This window comes from Sorex araneus, chromosome 2 (genome assembly GCF_027595985.1).
Source record: "Sorex araneus isolate mSorAra2 chromosome 2, mSorAra2.pri, whole genome shotgun sequence".
Taxonomy (NCBI): Eukaryota; Metazoa; Chordata; class Mammalia; order Eulipotyphla; family Soricidae; genus Sorex; species Sorex araneus.
In genome coordinates this window covers 219,399,608-219,427,606 of record NC_073303.1, presented here as the reverse complement: position 1 = coordinate 219,427,606, position 27,999 = coordinate 219,399,608, and the positions used below count along the sequence as shown (strand labels likewise).

Here is a 27,999-nt window from a genome sequence, read left to right as displayed (position 1 = left end):
TGCAACTGAAAGCAACTTAATTTATAAAAAAAGAGAGAAAAGAAAAAAGAGAAAATTTACAGAAAACTTTCAAACAGAAGGAAGGTGCCAAGACGCGGAGGAAGGGGACGGGGCTGTGGGGAACACGGGGCCTGGATCGCGCCTGCCTTCCCTCGCAGGCAGAGCAGAGGGGCTGGCACCCGGCAGCAGAGCCGAGCTGCAGGCTGGGCCGGGAGCGCCCTAGGTCAGGGAACCCTGTCTCTGCTGCCCGCACCCCGCACCCCGAGCCAGCAGGCAGGGTGGGAGGGAGGTTCAGGCGACCCCGGGGTCACCAGGAGGAGGTGCTTAAGTGCTTTTGACAGGCTCCCGCCCCACTGTCCAGGAGCCTCTGCTCCACCTGCCACAGCGACCCCCGAGGTGTCCCCACCTCAAACACACACACGCTGACATGAACTCTGCAGGTGCCTTTTAAAAACACAAAACTGACACTGAGCGGGGCGGGGCTGTGGTCTGGTGGGCGGGGCCTAAAACAGCAACGCGGGGCGGCAGGAGAGGTTAGTAGGAGTAAGCGATGGGATGGTCGTGGGGGGTCGGGAGGCGACTGGGCACTAATAAGGGGCGGGGGGCAGACTCTGCACCCGTGCTACCCCCAGAGCTCTCCAGAACCGGCCTCCCCTGGCCTGGAACTCACCTCTCCAAACAATGCACAAGATTCTCTAGTGAGGAGCATGGTGGAGGGGTTCCCACTGGGTTTTGGAAATCTACTATTTAAAGGGCTGGATTTCTTTTTTTTTTTATCCATTAAAAAAACGCAGTAGTTCTGGAGGGGGAAGGGTGCGCCCTTAGAAGTGGCTAATGGAGCCTCACAGAAGCACCTTCCCCCAGCCCTTCCCCTGAGGGCAGCACCCCCATCCTAGCCTCTCTCCCAGACATTAGAAACATCGTGAAACAAAGTCCTTAGATAATCTGATATAAAAACGCGCCTCCGGCGGGCGCGGGGGGCTTTGGAGGGGCAGGAGCTTTCCTTACGTAGTGATGAGCTCTCCGGGTGGGGAGGGGTCCCCGCAGGGCGGGGAGGGCTGTTCCTGGAACCGCGACCTCCGCGGGGATGAGGGAGAGCCGAGTGGCCGGGTCCTCACTGTGGAGGCGGCACAGGGGTGACTGTGCCTGGGCTGGGGGCCGTCGGGTCCGGTGGCAGGGGCGGGCCTGGGTCTGCGGAGCAGAGGAAGGCGAGTCAGCTGGCGGGAGAGGCCAGGCCCCAGGCAGACGGCCAGCCCCGCAGCGGCATGCGATGTGGATGGATGAGGCCAGCGAAGTACCACCTCCTCTCCCAACCCCCGCTTCCAGCGCGCTGGGACCACTCAGAACCCCCGAGCCTCCTCCTGCCCCAGGGGGGACTGTCCGGGGTGGGGGTGGGGGACAGGGCGGCATTTGAACGTCACAGGAACAAGCACGGGGAGGCCAGTCGGCATGCAAACAGGCGGCTAGTTTCCAGGGTTACAACCGGGATGCTCTGTGCACTCGTCCGGGACCCACCAGGAAAGGCCCCGTCATCCCCGAGGTGGCAGCTGTCTAGCTGGGGGGGGGCAGGGACGGCAGGAGGCCCCTCCTCCTGCACTCTAGGGACACTAGAGCGTTCACAGAGGGCGCCCTGTCCCCCTCGACCCCGCCGCCCGGTCCCCCCGCGGGGACCCCTCGCCCTCGCCCTTCTCCCCTCCAGGACCCTTCTCACCTGGCAGTGGGCTGGCACTGGGCAGGAGGTTGCCCTGAACAGCTGCCACAATGGCAGGGCTCTGGGCTGCGGCGGATCCGAGCCCCGGCCCGAGAGGCAAGGAAGATGGCATGGTGGCGGTCGCCGGCAGGTTAGGATGTAGAGGGTTCGCCATGGACACAGGCAGGTTAGGTGGGGGGAGAGTGCCCGGGGTGAACGGGAGATGGTGGTGATGCCCATGCAGGTTAGGGGGAGGGGGGAGGTTAACACTGATGGAGTCGGCTAGGCTACCGAATGGGATGATGGATGGAGCAGGAGGAGGAGGAGGAGGCGGCATGCCGAAAGGCAAACCCAAAGGAGCATTACCCGCCACGCCTGGGTGCCCGCTGCCTGGCACTGCCCCTGGCATCATTGAGGGAGGAGTTTGTTGGTTGGGAAACGGTGAGGGGCCTGGCGTGAAGGGGAAAGGCGGAGGTTAGGGACTGCCACGCTCAAGCCCCCTCCCTCCCCTGGCGCCCCTGCCCCTCCTAGCACCTTGCCCTTCCAGGGACAAGGCCCCAGGGTCTGGGTTCGGGGTGGCCCCTGCTGGAGGGGGGACAGAGGCACAGCCCGATTCCTGGGCTTCGCTTTCCCCCTCCCCTCCCCTCCCCTCCGGGGGGGCTGGATCCTGCACCGCCCCCCACTCCTCAGCCAGCCCCGGAACCCGCCACTCACCGTGGGGTCCAGGGGGGGCTACCCCTGGCGGGACTGCCCCGGGCTGAGGGGCTCCCGCCGGTGGCTGCTGCGGGGGCACTGCCGTGGGCCCCGCCTGCCCGATCTGTTCGGAGGGGCCCAAGCCCCCAGGGGGGGCCCCGCTGCCAGCAGGGGCCGGGGCCACGGAGGCCTGTGCCATGGCCAGGCTGTGGACGACGGGCGGCCCCGCGGTGCCGGCGGGCGGGATGGGCTGCGAGCCGGGCGGCAGCACGGGCGGCGGCGGCGGCTGCTGCTGGTGCATCTGCTGGAAGTGCTGCTGCCGGGCGCGCATCTCCGCGTACTTGAGCTGCTCCATGTGGAAGGCCTGCCTGTCGGCCAGCAGCTGCTGCCGCTGGTACTCCAGCTGCGGGCCGAGGGCACCGTCACCCGGTGGGAACACCCCCCGGCCCCCAGCTGACCCTCGGGCGTCCCCCACGCCACCCCCCTTCGCGCAGCAACGAGGCAGAGCCTGGACTTGACCCGGAAAAGTTTGCCAGTTCCTCCTGCCTTTCCTTCCTATCCGCTAAAATGCACTGTATTTTATATGTATATATATATTTTGCTTTTTGGGTCACACCCGGCGATGCTCAGGGGTTACTCCTGGCTCTGCACTCAGTAATTACTCCTGGCGGTGCTTGGGGGACCATATGGCATGCCGGGGATCGAACCCGGGTCAGCTGCGTGCAAGGCAAACGCCCTCCCCGCTGTGCTATCGCTCCGGCCCTATTTTTATTTCGTTTTGGGTCACTTCCCGGCAATGCTCAGGGGTGACTCCTGGCTCTGCACTCAGGTATTACTCCTGCAGGTATTCAGGGGACCACATGGAGTGCCGGGGATTAAACCCAGGTCAGCCGGTGAAAGGCAAGTTCCAGCCCCCAAAATGCAGCATTCTTAGGAAGCCATTCCAGATCAACTCACTCATCTCTGAGCCTTCACCTGTTCTCTCTCATGCTTACGGTATTGAAATCTCTTCGCTTATCTATGTGTGTGTGTCGATTTGTCCATCTCTCTCTCCCTCTCTCTCCCTCCTCTACATCCTAAGTATCTGTACATCCTAGACACTGGACCAGCAGGGCTCGGATGTGCAGAGCCTGTGCTCCACCGCTGAGGTACATCCCTAGTCAGATACAGCAAACAACATGAAAGGGATCGTTCTTGTGGTGCTCAGGGACTATTCCTGGTCCTGTGCTCCAGAGTGACCCCTGGTGACCACACTTGGGGAACCGCGTGTGATGCCGGGGACTCAAACCAGGGCCGAGCAGAAGCCTGCAGAGCGCGTCTCGCCTCCTGTACTGATAAACGGGTTTGACGTCTCTGTGTCCTCCCTTCGCTGGCTCTGCACTGTCCTCCCTGCGGTCAGGAGCCCTGTCCTCCCTGTCCCGGGCCCTGGGCTGAAGGCCGTGCCTTCTCACTGCCCTTTAAGCCTGTTCACTTGCTCAACAGAGCAGGAGTCCCTAGGGGCCAAACAGTGTAAGGCACAGGAGACACAGCAATGAAAACAAACTAGCGGTGCTCCCGGCTTCAGAGAGGGATTCCGTGGGGCCTCAGGTCCCGGCTTTCACCAGGGGGAGGGATAGACGTTTCTTTTTCTTCTCTTTGGTGACGGCAGGGATGAACTGGGGGCCTCACACAGGCAGTTCCTTGGGCTCCGGGTACCCAAGGGCTGAGCTGGGCCCTGCTCTCTGCCAGGCTGGCCATGGCACTCTGCGGGGACTGCTGGCAGCCCACGTGGGGGCGCCCCTCAGTGTCCCGGCGGGGTCCCGGGGCTAGAACGCGGTGGACGGGGATGCTACTCACTGCCTCCCGCTCCCGGTCCATGATCGTCTCCAGCTCCTCAAAGTGCCGCAGTTTGATCTCCAGCTTCTTCATTTGCGTCTCCACCAGCAAGGCCACCAGGGACTTGATCTTCCTCTCCTCCACGGCTGCCAAGTGCTACGGAGGCAGGTGGGACAGCGTGTCAGCGTCAGTCCGGGGGGGAGGGGCAGGGGCGCTGGAGGGTACTAGGGAAGGACTTGCTCTGGTGACGGTCCAGGCGAGAGAGAGAGAGAGAGAGAGAGAGAGAGAGAGAGAGAGAGAGAGAGAGAGAGAGAGAGAGAGAGAGCACGGCCACGGGTGGAAACAGGCCTCGTGGCAAACTCCAAAGACTCAGGAAGACTCTGGGAGGCGACGGAAGGACTCGGGTGCAGGCGGGGCGCTGGGGGGAGGTGGGGCGGCTCCTTCCCTGGGCCTCACCTTGGCCTTCACGGCGGCGGCAGCCAGGGCGGCGGCGGCAGCGGTGGACAGGTTGCCCTCCCCGATGTCCCGCTCCACCTTGGTCTTCCTCTCGGCCTCGGGCTCCACGGCCTCCTTCAGCACCTCCTCCTGCCCTTCCTTGGCCTCCTTCTCCTTCTCGGGCTCAACTGGGCCAAGCAGCGGGGTGTGTCAGCCCCACGGCAGTGCTTCCCGCCCCGGGCCCTGTCCGCACCGCGGGGAGCCTCACCCGCGGGGTCCCCGTCGCTCTTCTCCGACTCCTTCTCACTGTCGCCTTCCTTCCCCTTCTCTTCGTCTTTCTTGGGGGTCTCACTGGGCTTCTCCTTCGTCTCTTCCTCTACAGCCCCGACTCCTTCACGCGGTTCCTGAGGCCCCGGGGAAAGGAAAGACGGGAATATCAGTGGGGCTGGCCGTCTTGCAAAAGGCCCCAGGCTGGGATGGAATTATTATCATTATCATTATTATTACTTTTTGACGTGTCGCGCTACCAAGACACAAACCCGGGGCCTCTCACACGCAAGGCGAGAGCTCCACCACGGAGCCTCAAGTGGCTCCTGGACTGGATTTATTTATTTATTTATTTATTTATTTATTTTTGCTTTTTTGGGTCACACCCGGCAATGCACAGGGGTCATTCCTGGCTCATGCACTCAGGAATTACCCCTGGCGGTGCTCAGGGGACCATATGGGATGCTGGGATTCGAACCCGGGTTGGCCGCGTGCAAGGCAAACGCCCTACCCGCTGTGCTATCGCTCCAGCCCCTGGACTGGATTTAGGCCAGGAGACACAGCCCTCCAAGCCCAGCGCACATGTGTGTGAGCGGACGAGACCCTGCCTGCACCACGGCCAGCTAGCCACCCTCCGCACTGCTGTCCTGCAGGGCTGACCCCACAGTACCTTGGGTTCCTTCTTCTCCTCTGTGGCCTGGCCCTCTGCGCGAGGCTCATCAGTTCCACTCTCCTCTGAGCCCATGCAAAGAACAAACGGGGAATGTCCAGTTCAAAGTCTGTGAGTTCCGTTTGTTCGTTTGGGGGCCACACCCAGCGTGACAGGGGCATTCCTGGCCTGGTGCTCAGGAGCGCCCCCTGGTGGGACTCGGGAGATCCACACGGGGAGCCGGAGATGGGAATTGACGCGGTAGGATGCAAGAGAAGCATCCTAACCCTTCCATCTGAACATCTCACCACCCTCGTGTCTGTCTTTGCACCTTTTTTTTTTTTGAGGGGGGGGCGCCTAGGGATCACTCCTGGCAGAGCTTGGGGGACCCTATGGAACGCCAAGGATCAAACCCAGGTTGGCCATATGCAAGGCAAGTGTTACTATTCTGGCTCCTGTAACCTTTCTTTTTGGTCACTCCCAGTGATGCTCAGGGGTTCCTCCTGACTCTGTGTTCAGGGATCATTCCTGGAGAACTTGGAGAACTTAGGGGACTGGTTGGGGCGCGGAGGACAGAACACGGGTCGGCTGCGTGCAAGGCAAGTGCGCTACCCACTGCACTACAGCTCTGGCCCCACTGTTCCTCTCACTGCCCTTGCCCCAGGCAGAGTGTAGTGAGGGATCCCCAGGAGGGCGCCTCGGTCCCAGGGAAACTGCCCCACCCCGTGCCTGCTGTCCCGGGAGGCTGCCTGAGGCAGCCCTGTGCACGCGGTGTGGCCCTGGTTCTGGGCGGAAGGGGGGATGGGTCCTGCCTTACCGATCCGCTCGGGCTCGTCCGACGTGGTCCCTGCGATGCCACTGCTCTCCAGGCCGAAGGCCGGGTCGGCCTTGCCTGTCACTTTGGCCGCTTCTTCCACTTTGCGCACGTGGGCCTCCACCAGGGCCGTGGGCACCTCCTCCTTCATCTTGGAGAACTCTTCTGCAAGAGCCGGCGGGTGAGGCTGGGCCGGGCCGGGGGGCAGCTCTGGCCTCTCCTGCCCATCTATCTCTTCGTCAAGCCCCGCCGGGAGCCAGCCCGGGGCTGAGCTGACAGCGGCAGCAGGCCCAGGGCAGTGGCTGGGCAGCCAGACTTAAAGGGGGCTGGGGAGGGCTCGAGGCCCGCGTCGGCGGCCCTCCAAGCACAGCCGGCAGGCCGGCGCCCTGCCACATTACCTAGGGCCGACTTGGCAGCGGCAGAGGCGACTCGAGGGTCCACGACGGACGCCAGGAAGGCGACGGTGCTCATGACGGGGTTGCCCGACTGGCTGAAGGGGATGGGCTGGTAGGCCAGGGGGCCCAGGGAGGCCTCCGAGTCCTCCAGGTACGGGTCTTCAATGGGAAGGCGGAGGAAGTGCAGGATGCACTCGTCCTGCGTGCGGCTGCCCACGTGCTCGGACACTTTGTTCCAGTCGTCTTTGTACATTTCCAGGGCCTGGCGTGGCGGAAATGCAGCCCCGCTTACTCAGCCGCTCGCCTCCGAGGCCACCCCCTCCCGGCTACCCGCGGACTCTGCGGGGTCCCAGGGGACTCTGCAAGTGGCCCCCGGAAAGGAGAGGGAGGTCATGAAATGCCACGTGCCCTGGGCCTGGAGCCGGTGTCCCCAGGAGGGCAGGAAGGAGCCCGGAACTGCTCCGCGCACCCTATTACCTCCAGAAGGAGCAGCGTCTCCTGCTCCGTCCACTCCCGGGTGGCACTGGCCGCAGCTTTGCTCTGCGGGGAGAAGGGGGGGTCAGCGGGGAGCCCGCAGCCCCTGGGGCGCGCGGCCCTCGGCCCGGCCCGCCCTACCTTGGAGGGGACGTTCTTCTTGGCGTACATGTCGGTGCGCAGCCCGAAGTTCTGCATGTCGGTCGGCTTCTCCTTGCCTTTGTCCGGGAAGTTGAGCATTTGCTGGGAGGCAGAGGTCTGCTGCGCGCGGGGGGAGAGGGTGGGTGAGTATGGGCGGGTGCCGGGCGCCGGGCAGGCAGAGAGAAAAGACAGAGGGCGCCTCCTTCCCGAGGCCGGGGACGCCCTGGGCGGGCGGCCTTCCTCACTGCTGTGGCTCCCCCAGTGAAGGGGCACAGAAGACGCTCAGCGGGGTCTGCGCCCCACCTACCAGCTCGGGCTTGCCCTTGGCCGTCTCTGGCACCAGGTCATCCAGCTCTTTGCCCTTGCGCCCAGCCTTGGTGTCCGCATCGACCTGGCGGCCCTGGGGGACAGAGCTTGGCGTCATGGAGGCTGGGCAGGAAATGACCAGGCCGAGGCCCTGGAGGCCTCATGGCCAGTGCTGGCTGGCCTGCGAGCGCGGGGGCTCGTGCCACTGTTCCGGGCTCCCCCATGATCGGCCAGACCTCTAGCAGGCAGGCACGGAACCCATGAACAGTCACTCGCGGGTGTCTCGCCGGGCCCTCTTGGGGACCGCGGGGCTCCAGTCTAGGCCTAGCCCCCCATGACCCTGGGCAAGCCCACAGAACCTCGCTCCTCTTACTCCCTGCGATGGGTGACATGGAAGTGGAGTACAAAAATGGAAGTGATAACTATGAGGCAAAAAAAAATGAAAAAAAAAATGCTGGAAACATGAATAAGTGAAAAAAAAAATTCATGCAACTGAATCATAAGCGTTTTCCCTCTATCTGCTCCGCCTAGCCTATCTGCCACGTGAGGACAGGAGCAAGCTCTCGCGGTCTTAGGGACGGGCGCGGAGAGAAGTTGCTAACCCCACGGGGCTGCTTCCTGTGACCCTCTGTGACCTTCTGCGTCCCACGGGAAAGGAAGAAGCCCGAGAACACTCCTGAACCATCAGCCGAAAACCAGAAACAGGAAAGTCCAAGAGGCCCGCCTGCCCCCGCCCGGCCGGCCCCTCGGGCCCTCACCCTACCTGCGGGGTTTTGGGCTGCAGAGGCACCAGCCCCGAGGGTGTGTCCGCCAGGACGTGGAAGTGAGAGGTGGGTGGGGGCCCCATCGGGGTTGGCCGGCTCTCCGCGTCCACCTGATAGTTAATGAGACCCCACTGTTCGAGGAAGGCATGGACCCTGTGAGGAGAGACAGCCGCAGGGGCCCGCGCGGCGGTGAGCACGGAGGCAGGGGCTCGCTCTCTTCCGGGAGACCCCTGTCCCCCCCACCCCCCCCGCCCGCCTCTGCTCAGCATCCCTTTATGGACCGCCGAGACAGGTTTTCTCCTTGACGCTGAGAGCACAAGTGTCTGTCCCACCTGTCACTCAGACCCTGACCCCCTCCACCACTCCACCCCCCCATCTCTACTTCGGGCCAGTCTCCTCTCCCCCGGCCCCTGGGCGGCAGGACCCACCTCATGATGGCACAGACGTCACCCGCCAGGTTCCTGCGGCAGGCGGTGGACGTGAGATACTCCTGCGGGTTTAGCCGGTACGTGTCAATCATGAAGTTCCGGTAGGCCAGATAGCTGGCGGGAGAGACAGAACGGGGGAGAGCACCTTAACATCTGCCCAGGGCTGGCGGGCGGAGAGAAGGATGGAAAAGATAATGGCCTCTCCCATGCGCGCGCGCGCAAAATTGATTGAAAAGAGGGACTGAGGGGGCTGGAGACAGTAACCGTGGCCGGGGCGCTCGCCGTGCACACGGCTGATGCGGGCTCCATCTTCAGCGCCCCATAAGGTTTCCCGGTGCTCCCCGGGGGTGATCCCTGAGCACTGCCGAGGGGGTACTCTGCCACTCCCCATAATGACTGGCCGAGGGCTGGGCAGGAAACCGGGGTTTGATCCGTGGCACCCCGTATGGTTCCCTGATCCCTCTAGGAGCAGCGCCCAGAACACAGCTGCGGGTGGCCCCCGAAGGAGAAAGGCCTAAGAAGCTGGGTCGGGAAGGCAGTGCTGTGGCACTGCGCCAGGCATGCCCCTTGCCTAAAGACAGAGTGGCACCGAGACTCCGGGTACCCCTCAGCTCACTGGGCGCTCGATGCAAGGGAGTCAGTCACTTCTCGGTCTCCTCGATGGGATTGTTTTAGTTTCTAACCGCCGGGGAATGAACCCGGAGCAAGACACGTGCTCCGCTGCCGAGCCACCGCGCCAGCCTTGGTTTCCTTATTTACGTGGTTTGGGAGCCCCCTCAAGCAGCAGCGGGGCCACGGCCGCCCTGTGTGCGGGTGCTGCTCCGGGAGGGACTCAGCCAACAGGGCTTGGCCACATGCAGGCAAACACCTGAACACCTGTCCTATGGCCACAGTCCACCTGAAGGGGCTGAGTGTTCTGGGCCGCGTGCGGCAGGCGCGCCCGTTAGGGGGTGGGGCTCGGGGCCCGCGTGATACGGGGCCGCACGGGCAGAGGAAGCTCTCCATCCCTTCGGCCTGACACTCCCGGGCCCCTCCTCCGTGTGCTGGCAGCCCCCAGGGCTACACCTGGAGCCAGGGTTTGAACGGGGGCCTGTGCGTGCCAGGCTTCTGTGCCAGCCCCGGGGGGCGCAGAGGGGGCCACCCCAGTGGTGCTCAAGGATCACTCCATGCGGTGCCAAGGGCCGTGTCCTGCAGTGCTGGGGGCTGAAGCTGTTCCCACAAGTCCTCAGAGCCACTTTCTGTCTCTGTGGTGACTCCACCGAGTTGGAGTCACTGGAGGTGCCTATTTATTGTTTTGGTTTGGGGGACACACCTCCTAACTCTGGGGTCAGGCTTGGAGAATACGTCTTGAAAGCAGGAATGAAAGCGCTAAGCTTGAATCACACGTCTGCCACAAATGCTGCAAAGTCTTGGGCAAGCCACTTAAGATTTTTTTCAGGGGCTGGAGCGATAGCACAGTGGGTAGGGCGTTTGCCTCACACATGGCCGACCCAGGTTAGAGTCCCAGCATCCCATATGGTTCCCTGAGCACCGGCAGGAGTAGCCCCTGTGCATCGCCAGGTGTGACCCAAAAACAAACAAACAAAAAAAGATATTTTTCAACCTCAGGGGCTGAAGAGACAGTATAGCGGGTAGGGTGCTTGCCTTGCACGGGGCTGACTCGGGACCAATCCCTGGCATCTCACGTGGTCTCCTGAGCCCTGTCAGTGATTCCCGGAGAGCAGAGCCAGGAGGATGCTGAGCGCGGCTAGAGGTGGCCCCAAACCAAACAAAAAGACGTAGTACGATACCAGGTAGAGTAAAGGATCTCCAAAAAGTAGAAGCTGAACTGGAGAGACCGAAAAACAGGTAAAGGGCCCGGAGAGATAGTTTAGTGAGTGAGGCGGGGTCAGTGGCCGACCCGGGATCAATCCCCGGCATCCTGTATGGTCTCCCAGGCCTGCCAGGAGTGATGCCTAAGCACAGAGCCTGCAGCCTGTGGCCCCAAAACAAAATCGGAAAGAACAGGAGGAAAGGCGTTCGTCTTCTTGAATGGGGCTGACTCTGGCTCAGTCCCTAGCACACCCCGGTCTCCCAGGACTGCCGGGAGTGATCGGGATCAGAAGCAGCCCCTAAGCACCCAGTGCTGAGTGTGGCCTTAGTCCCCTCCCCCTTCGAAGAAAAAACAATTAAAAAAGCAGAAGATGGGACCAAGGAGACAATTCAGAGGGCGAGTATGCTTGCAAAGGAGGCCTGCGTCCGACAGCGGGGTCTGCTGAGTACCCACGAGACTTACCCTTGAGCACTGTGCCAGGAGTGACCCCCGAACCCCGCCAGCAGTGGCCCTCACACAATGGAACCAAAAAAGGGAGGGGAAGAAGGTGTCAATGGACCCAGAGGGCATCTGCCTTGCAAGCAGTCAACCTGGGTTTGATCCCCAGCATCCCATCTGGTCCCCTGAGCACTGTCAGCAGTAATTGCTGAGTACAGAGCCAGGAGTGACCCCTGACCATCGCCAGGTGTGTCCCCCCCCCAAAAAAAAATAAAAAGATAACAGAAGATACTGTATAGTACGTCAGGTTCAAGAACAGCAGGAACAGGCCGGAGGGCTGGAGCGGCAGAGCCTCTCTGCCTTGCACGCACCGGCCCAGGTTCAGTGCCCAGCACCCCAGGCGTCGCCCAGAGCCCCGCCGAGGAGAGCAGCGTCAGGAGTAAGCCCTGAGCACAGCGGGGTGAGGCACCCCAGCCAACAAACTGAAAACCAGAGCAGCGGCAAAGGATCCACACCCATTCTACTGCTTGCCAGCGAGGGACCCACACGCATGGCTGCCCGAGCACTGCCATGGCTCACGCCGACTACGGTCACTAACACGGTCATTAACACGAACGGCATGGCCAGCACCAACTTGGCAGGTGAGGGACCTAAGCCCCCCGCCCTAGTCAGTCTTCCTCATCAGTCAACTGGAGCTGGTAATGGGCCCTTCTGTTTGTTGGGTAGGGCTGGACCCCGACCCGGCCAAACAGGACCCGTGGACACGACAGCTGGTGTGAGGGCCGGAGAGCTAGCGCAGGGGTGGGGCACTGGCCTTGTCGTGGCCAACCCAGGCTCAATCCCCAGGATTCCATGTGGTCCCCTGAGCCCCACCAGAGTGATCCCTGAGCACAGAGCCAAGATCAAGCCCTGACCACAGCCGGGTGTGGCCCCAACACAAACAAAACTCCAAACTCAAAACAACCAGCCCGGGCTGGCCTCACAGAGGAATTTGTTGGTGGTTCTGGGGTCTCCCCGCCCTTCCCTCCTGCTCGTCCCCGTAAGGCCCTTCCTGACACCCTGTGCGCAGGCGAGACGTGGCTGAGCCATGAGTCCTTGCTGCCATTAAAGCTTTCTTGACTCGCCACCCAAAATAAGCGAATGGGTGAATCAAGACCTACAGCCAAGGTGAAGATGACCTCATTCGATGTACGCAGGACACTCAGGAGGGTGCCCAGAGCTAGCGGGCTTCCGATAAACTCAGGCAATGCCCATCACTTAGTACAGCACCCAGTGGCTTTGGCTCCTGTACCTTCGTTCCTGGACTGGAGCAATAGCACAGTGGTAGAGCATTGGCCTTGCATGCGGCCGACCCAGGTTTGATTCCTCCATCCCTCTCGGAGAGCCCGGCAAGCTACCGAGAGTATCCCGCCACACAGCAGAGTCTGGCAAGCTCCCCGTGGTGAATTCGATATGCAAAACCAGTAACAAGTCTCATAATGGAGACGTTACTGGTGCCCACTCGAGCAAATCGATGAACAATGGGACGACAGTGCTGCCTTTGTTCCTATCACCTGGTCACTGCTTTCCTTTCCCCTGCAGAGCAAGGCTTCAGTACCAGGGAGAGGGCCCAGTATCCCCACGGGTGGGAGCCCTGAGGCTCTCTGCACCCGGCTGTGCCTGGCAGACCGTCTCTCGGCGCCCCTCCATCCTGTCAAACTCAGACTCCAGCCTTCGTAGTTCTGCCCCACCTTTTTTTTTTCTTTCTGGGTCACACCCGGCGATGCTCAGGGGTCACTTCTGGCTCATGTACTCAGGAATTACCCCTGGCACTGCTCAGGGGACTATATGGGATGCTGGGAATCGAACCCGGGTCAGCCGCGTGCCCTACCCGCTGTGCTATTTCTCCAGCCCCACTGCCCCATCTCTTTTTGGGGGGCACGCCTCCCAAGCAGTGCTCAGGGGGCCCAGAGGGTCATGGCCGAGCAGGCTGGATGGTGAGTGACCAGCCCCGGGATGCAGTGCCACCAGGTGTGGCGGTGCTGGGGTCACCAGGGTCATGCTGCAGTGTTTGGGGACAAGCCCGTACCTGCTGGTACTTGAGAGGGGGTGGTCAGGGGGCACACAGTGCTGAGGATCAGACTTGGGGTTACACTGCAGCCCTCTGAGCGATCCCCTTGTGCACCCTGAATCCCCCACATCTAATTCCCCACCCCCTCCCGAGTGTTTGGGCCACACCTGGCAGTGCTCAGGACTTACTCCTAGTTCTGCAATCAGGGGTCACTCCCAAGGGGCTTAGCGGGACCTTACAGGGAGCCGGGGGTGGGACCCGGACTGCCTGGCCACGTGTAGGGCAAGTGACTTACCTGCTGTGCTACTGCCCAGACCCCGCCCCTCTGTCTTGTTTCTTTATTTGGATTTTGGGCCATACCCAGTGGCACTCAGAACTTATTCCTGGCTCTGTGCTCAGGGGTCCACTCCTGGTGGTACTCGAGGGACCACGTGGGGTGGGGCGCTGGGGATCAAACCTGAGTGGGCTGCATGCGGAGCAAGTGACTTAGCCTGTGCCATGTCTCCAGTTCACATTTTCTACCAAAACCCAGTCTCAGAGGCCAGCCTGGCGAAAGTCACTTACATTTCAGCAAGGCCATTATGTAAGCGAGGAATATTTACATTTGAGACAGTACCAATAAACTGGGATTTATACTCCATTAAAGGAACGAAGGAGCCAGACAGTATAATGAGCAGGGTGCCTGCCCTGCACATGGCCAACCCAGACTTAATTCCCAGCGTCCCATAGGGTCCCCCAAGCACCGCCGGGTGTGGCCCCCCAAACCAAAACCAACAAAGAGAAGGAATGAGAAGCACTGGAGCAGGGACTGCTTCAAATGCTCAGAGCTGGGGTGACTCGGATGCAAGGCGCCGAGTTCAACTCCTGGCACTGCACGTGCCCCCAGGCAGTGCCTCCCCGCAGAGCACAGAAGTGTGCAACCCCCCCGAGGCCCACCAGGTGCTGCAGGGAAAAACCAACAAGAATGCCGGCGGGCCAGGCACTAGCCTGGCCGAGGGCGGGCACAGGTATGTGAGGAACAAGGTGCGGGCTGAGCTAGACGCTGGGTGGGCGCGGGCGGGCGTGGGCAGCAGGGAGAGGGAACTGGAGGCCTCCTTACATTTCTGGGGTCTTGGACTTGTTCTTGCCGTTGAAGAACTCGGGGAGAGCTCGCCGCTCGATGGCATGAACACTGCAAGGGAAGCCAGGGCGGATTCAGGGGGCGCCGTCGGAGAGGGCGGCCCCGCGAGGAGGAGCCAGCAGGGGGGAGGGAGACCATCCCGCCTGGGACAGGAGTGGCCGTACCTGTTGTAGTCGAACCAGGCGGCGTAGCTGGGGATGATGATGTGGTGGGTCTGCTCCGTCACGTTGTCCTCGTGCAGGTCGGGGTTCTTGGTCTGCTCCCCCTTGTTCCCGGTGCTGTTCTCGTCCTCATCCTGCAAGCACGGAGGCCGCTGAGCACTCAGCACCCCTCTCCTCCCCTACAGCCCCCACCCTTGGTGCCTGCACCCCGGGACAGCGGGCACTGGCCCCGGGACGGGCCCCCTGACACCGCCCCGGGTCAGGAGCCCCGTGTGACCGCCAGCATCAGCCTGGGGAGGGAGAAGCCCCGGTGGCGGCGAGCCCTGGGGAGAAGGGGCTTCACAGCCACCAATCAGAACCACGCAGAGGGGCCCCTGAGCTGGCTCCACCTTGCCCGTGGTCTCCATGCTCTCGTCCTCCTGTTCATCTGAAAAAGACAGGGCCGTGAGCGCGAAGGCAGGCGTGCACCGGGGGCGGGCGAGGTGGAGCCCTCAGCCCCCGCCTGCCCCGGCTCCCCTCTTACCCAGGTCCGTCATGGTGCCTCCTTTGACAGGGGCGGACTCCGAGTCCTTCTTCGTGTTGACTGTGAGGAGAGAAGAGTCCGATCAGGCAGGTCTGCCCAAATCAAGCCTTCACTGCATCCGCGCTCCACTTTCTTTTGTTGGTTGGGGATGAAAGGGCCCAAGCCCAGTGGTGTTCAGGGGCTAATCCTGGCTCAATGCTTTGGGGACCATGTAGTGCTGGGGACGTTGGCAGGCAGCCAAGTGTGTGTACACCTGCCTTTTGAGCCTTGAAAACCTCACTTTCTGAGGCTGGAGCGATAGCACAGTAGGTAGGACATTTGCCTTGCACGCAGCCGACCCGGGTTCGATTCCCAGCATCCCATATGGTCCCCTGAGCACCGCCAAGAGTGATTCCTGAGTGCATGAGCCAGGAGTAACCCCTGTGCATGGACAGGTGTGACCCAAAAAGCAGAAAAAAAAAAAAAACCTCACACCTCACTTTCTCCGATCTTCTAGGGGCTCTAATTCACACGCCACCCCTTCACCAGCCAAAATTGCTTTGAGCATTTTTTCTGTAAAGATTCTCTGGGCCAGAGGCTGGAGCGACAGCACAGCGGGTAGGGCGTTTGCCTTGTATGCAGCCGACCTGGGTTCGATTCCTCCATCCCTCTTTCCGTCCCTCTTGGAGAGCCCAGAAAGCTACCGAGAGTATCCCGCCCACATGGCAGAGCCTGGCAAGCTACCCATCGCATATTCGATATGCCAAAAACAGTAACAAGTCCTCAGGGCCAGAGATGTGGTTCAGTGGTCAGCATCTTTTTTTTTTGGGGGGGTGGGGGTTTGTGCCAGACTCAGTGGTCGTTCAAATGTGCCAGGGAACTGGGTCAACTGTATGCCAAGAGCCTGACCTGCTGTACTATCACTTTGGTCCACAGTTTATGTTTCAATTTTTTTTTTTTATTCTTCTGCTTTTTGGGTCACACCCAGCGATGCTCAGGGGTGACCCCTGGCTCTGCACTCAAGAATTACTCCTGGCGGTGCTCGGGGGACCATATGGGATGCTGGGAATTGAACTCGGGTCAGCCACGTGCAAGGCAAACGCCCTACCCACTAAGCTATCGCTCTAGCCCCTCAATCTTTTTAAAAAAAAAAAAAAATTGATGTTTTGGGCCATACCCAGCGGTGCTCAGGGCTTACTCCTGGCTCTGCGCTCAGGGATCACTCCTGGTGGGCTCGGGGGGGCTGTATGTGGTGCCGGGGACTGAATCCAGGCCAGCTGCTGGCAAGGCAGGCTGCCTACCGGGTGGACAGCTCCGGCCCAGTTCTGTTGGGGGGCCACACCCAGTGCTGCTCAGGCTCCTCCCGCCGGAGCTGTCTGGGCAGAACCTGGCCCTGCCTGCAAAGCCTGCACACAGCCCAGGGCTTTCTCTCAGCCTTCAGTCAGGTCCTCAACACTTCCCCATTTCTCAGATACCATGTGTGTTTTTGGGTGTCTTTTAATGCTCCTAAATGAGTGGCAGAGCAGTGCATGTGTAAAATGTTTGCTGAAACATGTTTTACTGATGAAGTATAGAATCAAAGCGCCTGGATAAACAGTCGCTGACTTAGGAGATACTTACCTAGGTGACGGGAAAAGGCAGTGTCACCTCAGTGACAAAAACAAGAGAGTTGGGGACAACTGCTCTGGACACAAAGCACTCAGATGGACGAGTGTGGCGGTGACGAGGATGATTTCAATAATCAGGGGCTGGAGCGATAGCACAGCGGAGAGGGCGTTTGCCTTGCACGTGGCCAACCCGGGTTCTAATCCCAGCATCCCATAGGGTCCCCTGAGCACCGCCAGGAGTAATTCCTGAGTGCACAGCCAGGAGTAACCCCTATGCATTGCCGGGTGTGACCCAAAAAGAAAAAAAAAAAAAAAAAAGCCCAAACCCAGCTGTTTGTTTGGCAGCCATACCTGGCAGTGCTCAGGACTACTCCCAACCCAGTGCTCGGGGGTCACTCCTGACAGTGCTCAAGGAAGCACGTGGTACAGGCTGCGGCTCCTGCATACAGAGCGTATGCTCAGCCCACTGAGCTGCCCCCTGCCCACCAGCCAGCCGTCTCACTGGGAAAGACCGTTCGGCCGTGGAGCTGGGCCTGGGAATCCGCCCACTCACGGGCTGGGGCAGAGCAGCGCCAGGCCAAGGGGTGCAGGCGGTTCGAGCTGCCCGGCTGGCCCATACCTGTCTTGGGCAGTGTCACCTCTTCCACGTTGGGGACTGGTGAGGGCTCGTCCATGTCCTTTGTTAAGTCTTCCTGCTCTTCTTCTCTGTGGCCGCGCTTGGACTTGGTGTAAGGTGTGGAGGGACTTGGGAGGGAAGAGCGAAAGAGAAACCATCATCCTGGGCAGCAAGTCCCTGGAAGCAGAAGTTCCAGGGAAGGGAAACCAGAGAGAATTCCAAGGGAAGAGGGGATTCTTGAAATCCCTTGAACGACCGGAGCGATAATACAGCAAGTAGGGCAATTTTGGTGTTTTGGGCCACACTGGGGGTGCTCAGGGCTCACTCCTGGATCTGTGCTCAGGGAAGACAGAGTTCAGTCCTCGGCGTCCCATAGGGTCCCCTGACCACTGCCAGGAGTAACCCCTGAGCATTGCTGGGAGTGGCCGCAAAACCAAAGAAAAGAATTAAAACCAAAGAAAAGAATTAATAAAAAAGGCCCCCTTTAAAAAAAAAAAAAAAAAAAGAAACACTGGGGGCTGGAGCGATAGCACAGCAGGGTAGGGCATTTGCCTTGCGCTCGGCTGACCCAGGTTCAATTCCCAGCATCCCATATGGTCCCCTGAGCACCGCCAGGAGTAATTCCTGAGTGCAGAGCCAGGAGTAACCCCTGTGCATTGCCGGGTATCACCCCCCCCAAAAAAAAAAGAAACACTGGTTGAAAAGACTGTTTATCGATTAATTAAAAAAACTTGAAGAAGGGGCTGGAGTGATAGCACAGCGGGTAGGGGCGTTTGCCTTGCACGCAGCTGACCCAGGTTCAATTCCCAGCATCCCATATGGTCCCCCAAGCACTGCCAGGAGTAATTCCTGAGTGCAGAGCCAGGAGTAACCCCTGAGCATCACCAGGTGTCATCCAAAAAACAAAACAAAAAAGCTTGAAGAAGAAATGTTAAGAAAAGCATACACAGAAACATGGTGCCACAATGTCAGGGGAAATGGCAAAAGTTTTTCCCTCGATGACTAAACTTTCTTTGAATTTATTAGAATTCATGGACTGGAGTAATAGCACAGTGGGTAGGGCATTTGCCTCGTATGCGGCTGACCCGGGTTGATTCCTCCACCCCTCTCAGAGAGCCCGGCAAGCTACCGAGAGTATCCCATCAGCACAGCAGAGCCTGGCAAGCTCCCTGTGGCGTGTTCGATGTGCCAAAAACAGTAACAAGTCTCACAATGGAGACATTACTGGTGCCCACTCGAGCAAATCGATGAACAACGGGACGACAGTGCTACCATGCAGTGCATGGCTGGGATCACCTGGCAAAGCTGCCCCCCCCCCTGCCCCCTCTGGAGGGCAGCAGAGGTATGAGCAGGTGCGACCCGTCATGCAGGGGCCGGGAAGGGATCTAGCTTCCCTCCCTTCACAAGGTGGCGGAGAATGGCGAAGGCAGCCACGGGAGGGGGCAGCTTACCCTTTCTTAGCATTTTTCTTTTTAGCCTCTGGGGTTGGCGAAGGAGAGGGGGAGCGTTTCCTCTTCTTATAGTTCCCCCCCTTCTTGTCCCGTCGATCGGAATCTGGGCTGTTCACCTGCAGGTTGGAAAAATGGGAAATGTCAGCCGACAGTTTCCGGAGACGGTGGCATTCAAGGCTTGGGCTCTGGGCTTCTGGGCGGAAACGAAGGGATGTTTGCCTCATCTGTCAGAGTTTTGGCTGAAATCTTCTTCCGGCGGGAAACGGGGTTTTTGTCATCATTCACTTCATAGTCTTCCTCGTTCATCCATTCGTTGAAGGTGTCGGTGTCAAGGATCCACTTTGCATGAACCTGGAGCACAAAGGCAGAGGCAGGGGCCTGGGGTTACTCCCCAGCACCACCTGGTCCCCGGAGCAGCGCCAGGAGGGATCGCCAGATACCACCAGGCGTGGCGCAAACACAAAACCACCCCCGAAAAGCGTCTACAGGCCAACTGTGCTAGAGAAGCCAGGAGGCGACACATGTCTGGGGACCCCTGACACACCACCCAGGGTGCAGCACCGCTGTAGCGCCTCCCAATGGGCCCTGCCCTGGCAGCCTTCTTGGGCTACGGGGCCCAGAACGCACCTTCCTAGGTTTCTCGGGCGTTGGAGCATCTTCCACTGATGCTTCGATTTCACTGGCTGGGATCCACGTGTCATAACTGCCATGGGAAATGGAGCATAAAGAAGACATGATGAGAAGAAGTTGCAGAAACAAACCTTCTACCGCCTAGATTTACCAAAAAAAAAAAACAAAACCCAACAAGGATTGTGCTATTGTGTAGGACTTTCTGTAAATGCAGTCACAAAATATGTTAAGGACAGAAAAAAAGGGGCTGCAGGGGATAGTACAGTATAGTATAGGCATGGCACTTGTCTTGCATGAGAGGTTTAATTCCTGTCACCCCATAGGGTTCACTGAGCACTGCTAGAAGTGATTTCTGAGCACCAAGCGTGCTCAGAAACACACGTGCACGTGCATGCACACACACACACACACACACACTCTTCCAGCAGTGCTTGGGGATCACGTACTGCCCAGGGTCAAGCCCAAGTCCCCCACATGCAAGGAGCCTCCTCCAGACCTCTCAGCTTCTGGGCCACGCCTGACTCTCAATACCAGACGGTGCAGAGGGGCTGTCGCAGCGAGGAGTGCAGTGGGCCACTCAGTGTGGCCACGCTGGGGCCTTTCTCCCACACGCCAAGCACGAGCACTTGCCTTCCCAGCTGCCCCCAGCCCAGTGATGTGTTCTTCACAGGGACTTGTCGTGTGTGTGTGTGTGTGTGTGTGTGTGTGTGTGTGTGTGTGTTTGTGTGTGTGGCAGGGGAGTCGCCCGGGCTGGCAGGACTCCAGGGGACGGTGCTCAGGGGACGGAGCCTGGGCCTCCCGCATGTCCCAGCACACACAGCTTTCGCTCCCACCTGCTCCCCAGAAACTTTTCTCTGTGCAATTGCTACCTCCCAGCTAGAGAGATACGAGATGTTATTTTACATCCCGTGTGTGCATACGTGTGGCGGAGGGGACCAGGCTTGAGGGTGATACTGGTGAAACTGGGTCATCTGGACGAGTCAATGCTTGAACCCAGACATGCTGTGGCACCAGGCACACAGCTGGCAATGCAGGGGGCCTGGCAGCCGGATCCTTGCCCTTGGAAGGCACGGACTCCTGACCACTGACTTCCCGGTCCCTGCAGCTTACTTTCTGCACTGAACATTCATCTACACATTACCTGTTATTTCAATTTCCCCCCTTTTTTTGAAAACAAAAACACAAGAGAATCTTGAAAGGCTCCTCCGGGAGGCCCTGGGCGCTGCAGCCAGGCGTGCTGGGCGCAGTCCTCTGCACAGAGGGACCAGGGTCCTTCCCGTCTCCCCCAGGGGATGCTCACGGGGCGCGGGGCTGTCTAGAGAGCATCTGCAGTTCCAGAGAGTGTCACCCTCCGCTGGAAGGCGGGAGCCGGTGGGAATGTCTGGAAGTGCGGTGACCCCATCACCAGTGCGGGGGCTGTGCTTGTGGCTCTCTGGGGGTCTCCCACACATGCCGGGGTGGAAGAGCATGGTGGGGTGCTGAGAGGGCGGTGCTGGTGGCCGGCCATGGGGCCTGAAGCCTCAGAGGCGGGTCCAGTCCCTGACATGGGGTGCGGCCCTTCACCATGTGACGTTGCCTTCCGCCCGGACCCCCACTGTGGCTGCGCCCTGCAGCACTGGGGGGGCTATGCGGAGGGGGGGGGTCCCCATGCTCAGCTGCCACCTCCTGTTCCTCAGGAACAAGTGCTTTATGGTGAGTAGGACAACCGGGGAGGTGACCGGCACTGCTGCCCAGTTACCTGCTCTTTCCGTCAGTCTAGCCGGGGCTCAGGGATAACACGCATGCCTGGGATGCATTAAGGCCTGGGTTCAAGCCCCAGCAACGCACAACAAGGGAAAATAAGTAGAGAAAAGCTGCGGAGCAGCCAACTGAACATACATACAAATTTGCTGAAGCATTTTTTCCCCCTGCTGGACACTGGAGTCTAACTACTGACTAATCAAAAGTCATATTTTTGGGGCTGGAGCGATAGCACAGCAGGTAGGGCATTTGCCTTGCACACGGCCAACCCGGGTTCGACTCCCAGAAGCCCATATAGTCCCCCGAGCGATGCCAGGAGCGATTCCTGAGTGCATGAGCCAGGAGTGACCCCTGTGCATCACTGGGTGTGACCCAAAAAGCAAAAAAAAAAAAGTTGTAACATTTCGATGGCTGGAGAGACCGTTCAGCAGGCGGAGCGGAGGCCCAGGCCTATCCCCGCACCCGGTCCCCCAGCACCTCCAGGAATGACTCCCACCACCTCCTACAAAACCAGCAGCACCTCGCGTGGAGACTCCCCACATCTCAGCCTGAGATCTGTAGTCCCCCCAACTTTTCCCTTAAATATGTCTAATTTCAACTAAAACAAAGTGTACTGTGACGACCATTTCACACATGAACATCCAGTTCCCTTACCCCAAATACTGTCAGTAGGAACACACGTGCCCCCAGACGGAGGAGGCAGACAACAGGAAAACAAGTGAACAGACCTAAGAGTAGCCCCTGCCCCCACCCCAGGGTGCTTTCTGGCTCCACTGAGTGTTTTAGGCCCGCCTTGTCCTGACCCCCGGGCCAGGAAGGACCCATCCTCACCTGTCCGGACAGTAGCCCCAGTGCAGGAGGACCTGCTTGTCCCTCTTCATGACTGGTCGCACCCATTCCTCTGGGGACAGACAGAGCGGGGAGAAACATAAGGGTGTACACAGAAAAGTAACTACACAGCCATCTGGCAGCGGCGGGGGTTCTGCGGGGGGGGGGGGGGCGAGGGGGCAGGCTTCAGGCTGTAGGGGAGGGGGCGCCCCCCCCCACCGCCCAGTCCCAGCACTGCGGGAAGCCGGGCCTCACCATCTTCCAGGTTCCCGGGGACGGGAAACACCACGTGTGAGGCGTTGTTCTTATCCTCCGTGACTGTTCCCTGGAAGGCACAGGAAAACAGCGTCCCCTCTAACTCAGATGAAAACACACCCAAATCAGGGGCTGGGAGCGAGAGCACAGCGGGTAGGGCGTTTGCCTTGCACACGGCCGACCCGGGTTCGAATCCCAGCATCCCATATGGTCCCCTGAGCACTGCCAGGATTAATTCCTGAGTGTAGAACCAGAAGTAACCCCTGTGCATCGCCAGGTATGACCCAAAAAGCAAAAAAAAAAAAAAGAAAATACACCCAAATCAGAGTCACCCGTACAGCTGCTTTCCTATCCTAGTCTTCCATTTGGGACTCACTCGCTTTCTCTAAGTAGATGCTGGCCCAATGCAGAGCTCACTGGGACTGTGCTAGCGATGGAGGGAAGACAGGGAGGGAGCAACTGCTCACTGATCATATGAATAAACACGGCAAATGATGAAAAGCTGACGGTGCCGAGCAATGACATCTGCCTCTACCCAGAGTTCGAAAGGGAGAGAATTTCGTTGATCTGAACTCCAGCAATCTCATAATCTAAATTTGAAATGGGGGGGGGGGCGGGGGTGGCACTCATACCGAGTGATGCTCAGGGGTTACTCCTGGCTCTGCACTCAGGAATCACTCCTGGCAGTGCTCGGGGACCATGTATTGAACCTGGGTTGGCCTAAAACAAGAAAGATGCCCTCCCCTCTGTACGCTCGTTCTGGCTCCCGAAATTTGCAATGCTTATGGGGCGGGGCACCCAAGTGATGCTCAAAGGGCCCTAATAGAGCCCAGTGGTCCTGGGACCACCAGGATCATAGCTGTGATGCCGGGAGACACTTGCGCCATACCAGGTGGGGGCTGGGTCCCGCGGTACTTGGGGGGCCCCAGGTGCCCAGGACTGGCCTCAGACCTCCACATGCAGTGCATGCGCCCCAGCGCTGGGAGTTCACGCCTGAGAGCAGGTCACCTCCAGCTCAGGGGACATGCATGTATGTGTCATCCGGGCCAAGTCGGTCCCAGGAACTGGGGTCCAAACCTGGTCAGACTAGAAAATGGGGGTGAGGGGGGTTGGTCGGATCAATAGCAGGTTCGGTACTTGCCTTGCAAGCGGTCAACCAGGGTTCGATCCCTGGGTACAAGCCAGGTGTGAGCCCCAAGCACTGCCACGTGTTACCCAAAAACAAACAAAAAAGGACTAGCGGACGGCGTCTGGGAGACAGACAGTGCAGCTCAGGCCTGAGCCAGCATCTCCTTCCCGGCACGCAGAGCTTTACGGGGACACCGTGGCCCTCCGTGCTTAACGGTCGTGACACTCACAGCCTCCCCGACCCCTCCACTTACCTGGTGTCTCTTGATAATGTCCTTTAGTTTCCCCAGTAGTTTGGGCTCGATTTCTGGGCACAGAAAAATGTTGGGCCGAGACAGGCAATTATTCTGTGAGGGGAAAAATAGATGGATGAGAAGATGGGGAAGGGCTAGTCTGTGTTTTGTTTGCTTGGTTTTGTTTATTTTTTCTTTTTGGGTCACACCCGGCGATGCACAGGGGTCACTCCTGGCTCTGCACTCAGGAATCACTCCTGGTGGTGCTCGGGGGACCCTATGGGATGCTGGGAATCGAACCTGGGTCGGCGGTGTGCAAGGCAAACACCCTCCCTGCTGTGCTCTTGCGCCAGCTCCCGAGGGTTAGCCTTGAGTCTCACTAAGGGAAGGGAGGAGGAGGAGGGAGGGTCTGGACTGGTACCTGCACTAGAGACTTCTCGATGGTCATGAACATCTCCACATTGCGGTCCATGCGGGATGGATTCTGGAAATCGTAACGCCGCCTTAGAAAGAAGCATTACTCCAGTGAGTGGTACAGCTCGGTCTGAGGTCAGAGCACAGGGCTTTTCTGGTTTGTTTTTTGGGTTCCAGCCAGCTGTGCTCAGGGCCTGGATCTGCACTTGGGGCTAAGGGACCAGATAGGGTGCTGGGGTGGAACCCTGGCTGGCCGCATGCAAGGCCCTGCCTGCTATGCCACCCCTCTGGCCCCACCTGGGACTCTTGAACATGAGAATCAAGAGGTAATCTTAATCTTGGCTATTGCAAACATCACCTGGGACGTGGGGTTTACAGTCTCAACTCCACAAACCGCTCTGTACTTAAGAAGCGAGAGATGCCAACACAAGAATTCCCTTTCTGCCAGAGCATACACACTGATGTGTACACACACACACACACACACACACACACACACACACACACACACACACACACACACACACACACACACTCTCACTCACGCACTCACACTCTCTGGATTATTTTGGCTCTGAATTCCTGCCCTTTTACTGTCTGAGCAAATCCGGGCCAACTAACTTAGTGAAACAAATGCAAGAATGTCCTATGTTCTCCACGCCACGGACAGCCCAGGGGATCATAAAGGTAGGGCCCGCTACACCGAATGCAGAAGAACGGAGAAAAGCCAGCTCACCATCCTTGGTCACTCTTGAATTTGTAGGCAGCTGCAAGTATGTGGCACAGAGAACCCCCTGCTTTGAAGTCTAGGAAACATTTGATCTACAAAATTGAGACAGGGAAGAAAAGTAAGCATTATATCCTAATCTCTCTCCCCCGTTTTTTTTTTTTTTTTGGGGGGGGGTTGGGCCACATCTGGCAGTGCTCAGAGGGGTTACTCTTGGCTCTTCACTCAGAAATCACTCCTGGTGGAGCTTGGGGGATACTGGGAATTGCACCTGGTCAGCCGCACGCAAGGCAAGTAAGTGCCTTACCTGCTGTTCCCTCCAATACCCTCCTCCCATTTCTCTTAACAATTTTACAAAAATCCATGACCTGATGTCCCTCCCGAAATAGGCATTTAAAAAAAAATTTATTATCATCATTATTATTATTATTATTTTTCTTTTTGGGTCACACCCGGCGATGCACAGGAGTTACTCCTGGCTCTGCACTCAGGAATTACTCCTGGCGGTGCTCGGAGGACCCTATGGGATGCTGGGAATCGAACCCGGGTCTGTTGAGTACAAGGCAAACGCCCTACCCACTGTGCTATCGCTCCAGCTCCTAGCCTATTTTTTTTTTTTTTTTAGCATTCCAGGCATCGAACCTGGGACTCCAGCTTTGCAAAGCATGTACTCTTCTACTGAGCCGTACCCGTCACCCCTAAGGCCGGGATTCTTCCCCCCTGCTATGTCACTATTTCACAAGAATGGAAAGAGCAGAGGGAACAGAGCCCAGCACGCACCGGCTACCTGCCTGACCGTTACAGAGGGTGTTCCAGGGAGGTACAGTCCCCCACCTCGAAACGCAGGAACAGAAACCCAGAAGGTTCACGGGCTCGCCCCAACACAGACACACCAGGCCTGTGGAATGGGAAGCTCAGAGCTTCCTACACCTGCCCTGAGGGTTCCAGGCGCCCAGAGACAGTTGCAAAACAGGTCAAAGGGATACTATAGGTCAGAAGTTGGATACTATAGCACTGTAGCACCACTCCGGTGATGTCCTGACCAGGGATGGGACAGATCACCCCCAATCTTTAAGAATGACCAAAATGGACCCCAAATTAAAGAAATGGACCAAACCCCTTCGTTTGGAGCTGCCCTCCCCTCCCCCCCCCCCGCTCGTGTACTCACCGGCAGTTTAGTGAGTGGTGCATTGCTGACATGTTTGCCAAAAACTTCTTCCTGAAATTGTAGCAACTGCACAACCAGGCTAGACAGGGACTTGTTGGTGGGTGGTTCGGCTTGGATATACTGGGAGGAGGGAGGGGAAAGAAAAGAAATACAGGCCCTCAGAGGAGGCATCCACGGTCACCCGCGTTTCTTCCCGGAGTTCTGGAAGCATCTGGAACAGAGTCAAGACGCTCTTCCCGCACACGCCTGGTCTCTAAGCAGACAACGGCAGAAGCTATGCCCTAGCCGCTCCTCACCAGGAAGTGAAAAATCTGCTGCCAAGAGCCCAGGCTGGCAGAGTGGGGCGCTGGAGGCGTCCCACCCGCCCAGGGGACCCTCCCTGGGAACCGGCAGCTCGGAAGGTTGCAACATTCTGAAAGTTCATTGTGTCCAGGAAAAGATACCTCCAAGGCTCCAAAGAGAACAGAGTGTTACCAGGGAGTGCGGTGGCAGGCCAAGAAGTCCCTCTAAGTTGCTAATGAGAAAGGGTCAAGGGAGTGAGGGGGAGGGGGAGAGGGGCTCAGGCACTTGGGCCCCCTGCTTCTCCCGAGTGTGGGGGGACAACCAGCCCCCCTATCCTCCCATTTGGTGAAAGGGCAAGACTGATCTTTCTCGTTGTGTTTGGACAACACAAGTGTGTGTGTGTGTGTGTGTGTGTGTGTGTATATGTGTGTGTGTGTGTGTGTGTGTGTGAGGGGGGTGCTCAGGGGCTACTCCTGGCTCTGCATTCAGGAATCACTCCTGCTGGTGCCAGGGGAGGCGGGGGGGGGGGGGGGACCAGAGGGGATGTCAGGGTTCGAACCCACGTTGGCAAATGCAGAGCCAGCGCCCACCCCACTGTCCCACTGCTGGGGCCCAGGCCACCTGCCCTTCTGAAGCGTCACAGGGAAACTCAGCAAAGCCCAAGCCTCCTTCAACAATTGCACATTATGCATCCAACGCTTTGGGGACAGGCTCAAAAGTGAGCCAGGCAGCCGCTAACTTTCTCTTTACCTTTTGACCAGTTTCCCCTGATAGAGGGCCAGTGTAAGGAAGGGGAGCTCTGAAGTGCAAGGAAAATGACAAAGGGCTAAGTGCCCCGGGGCCGAAGCAGGTCACAGGCTGTCACTCCCCCATGGACAGAGACAGACGAAGCCCCTAGCCTGATCTCTCTGCCAAAAGGTGAGTGGTGGGCAGCCGGCGAACCCGGAGTCTCCCGATGGCACCGGGACAAGCCCCAGACCCCAGGGCCAGCTGCCTGTCAGGGCTCGGGTCCCCAGGGGTCCCCGGGGAGAGGGGAGGGGGGCTGGTGGGCATTTTCCTATGCTGCTCGGCCCACCTCTGACAGGCTGCAAGGCTGGGCGGGAGGGCCGAGGAAAGCCCGGGAGACCCCCCCACCCCCCACCTGGGGGGATTCACCCCCAGGAGCCCCCACGGAGCGAGATGTGCCTCCCCGGCGGGGCCCAGAGACAAAGACAAACACCAGGAAGAGGTTTGGCAGAAAAGACAGGGCAGGCTCTGCGACCCCCTTTGTTCGCTAGCTGGGGGTCTCCAGGTGGGAGGCGGGGTTGGGGGGCTAGAGACAGAAGAAAGCGTGCCCCGGGCTTCTGGACACCCCCCCCCAAAAAAAAAAACACCACCACCCAGGCAATGCACGCGCGGCGCCCGCTTCATTGTGCAGCCGGGACGCGGGCGGCCGGCCGGGCTGCCGCTGCCTCGGGCGCCGCGGGAGGGTCGGAGCCCCCCGGGGGTGGGCGGCGGCGCGGGGCCCGCAGGGGACTCGGCGGCGGGGGCGGGGCGGGGCGGGGGGCGCCTTTCCGGGCCGCTGGGCCTGCACGGCGGCGGCGGCGGTGACGGCGGCCCGCGGCGCTCCGGCGGGCGCGGGGGCCGAGCACAAAGCGCGGGGCGGCCCGGGCGGCGGGCGGCGGCCCCGGAAGGGCCCGGGCGGCGGGCGCGGGGGCGCGGGGGGGCGCCGCGGGCCTTGGGGGCGCCCCCGGCCCCGCGTACCTTCTTGTAGTTCTTGCCGAGCCACAGGCGCACGTTGTCGAACTGGGTCACGGTGTCCGCGGCCTCGTAGTACTTCACGTTGGGGCCGCCGTCCTTCTTCCGCACCGCCATCTTCGCCCTGGGCCCGGGCCCCGCCGCCGCCGCCGCCGCCGCCCGCCCCGCTCGGCGCAGCTCCCGCCTCCTCCGCCCGCCGCCCGCCTCCTCCGCCCGCCCCCCGCCGCC

At 59.6% G+C, this 27,999-nt stretch overlaps 1 protein-coding gene across 7 annotated transcripts; it reads right to left on the bottom strand.

Moving 5' to 3' along the window:
* SMARCC2 (SWI/SNF related, matrix associated, actin dependent regulator of chromatin subfamily c member 2) lies at positions 1-27,999 on the bottom strand. 7 transcript variants are annotated; one of them, XM_055125000.1, is made up of 30 exons: positions 27,778-27,999; positions 25,753-25,872; positions 24,594-24,679; positions 23,865-23,946; positions 23,465-23,557; positions 22,083-22,152; positions 21,831-21,900; positions 19,257-19,332; positions 18,849-18,980; positions 18,630-18,745; positions 17,182-17,306; positions 14,977-15,036; positions 14,843-14,880; positions 14,457-14,587; positions 14,272-14,343; positions 8,872-8,985; positions 8,443-8,596; positions 7,681-7,773; positions 7,374-7,493; positions 7,236-7,298; positions 6,762-7,020; positions 6,367-6,528; positions 5,571-5,635; positions 4,902-5,037; positions 4,655-4,821; positions 4,220-4,354; positions 2,405-2,786; positions 2,057-2,140; positions 1,712-1,777; positions 1-1,191 (listed from the first exon to the last, which is right to left on the bottom strand). In XM_055125000.1, exons 1-30 carry the CDS (start codon positions 27,886-27,888, stop codon positions 1,115-1,117), a joined length of 3,459 nt encoding a protein of 1,152 aa, XP_054980975.1. In that variant the 5' UTR covers positions 27,889-27,999; the 3' UTR covers positions 1-1,114. The 7 variants fall into 7 exon arrangements, with proteins under 7 accessions (XP_054980975.1, XP_054980976.1, XP_054980971.1 ...); XM_055125001.1 differs by having other exon boundaries at positions 7,374-7,490; XM_055124996.1 differs by having other exon boundaries at positions 1,712-2,140.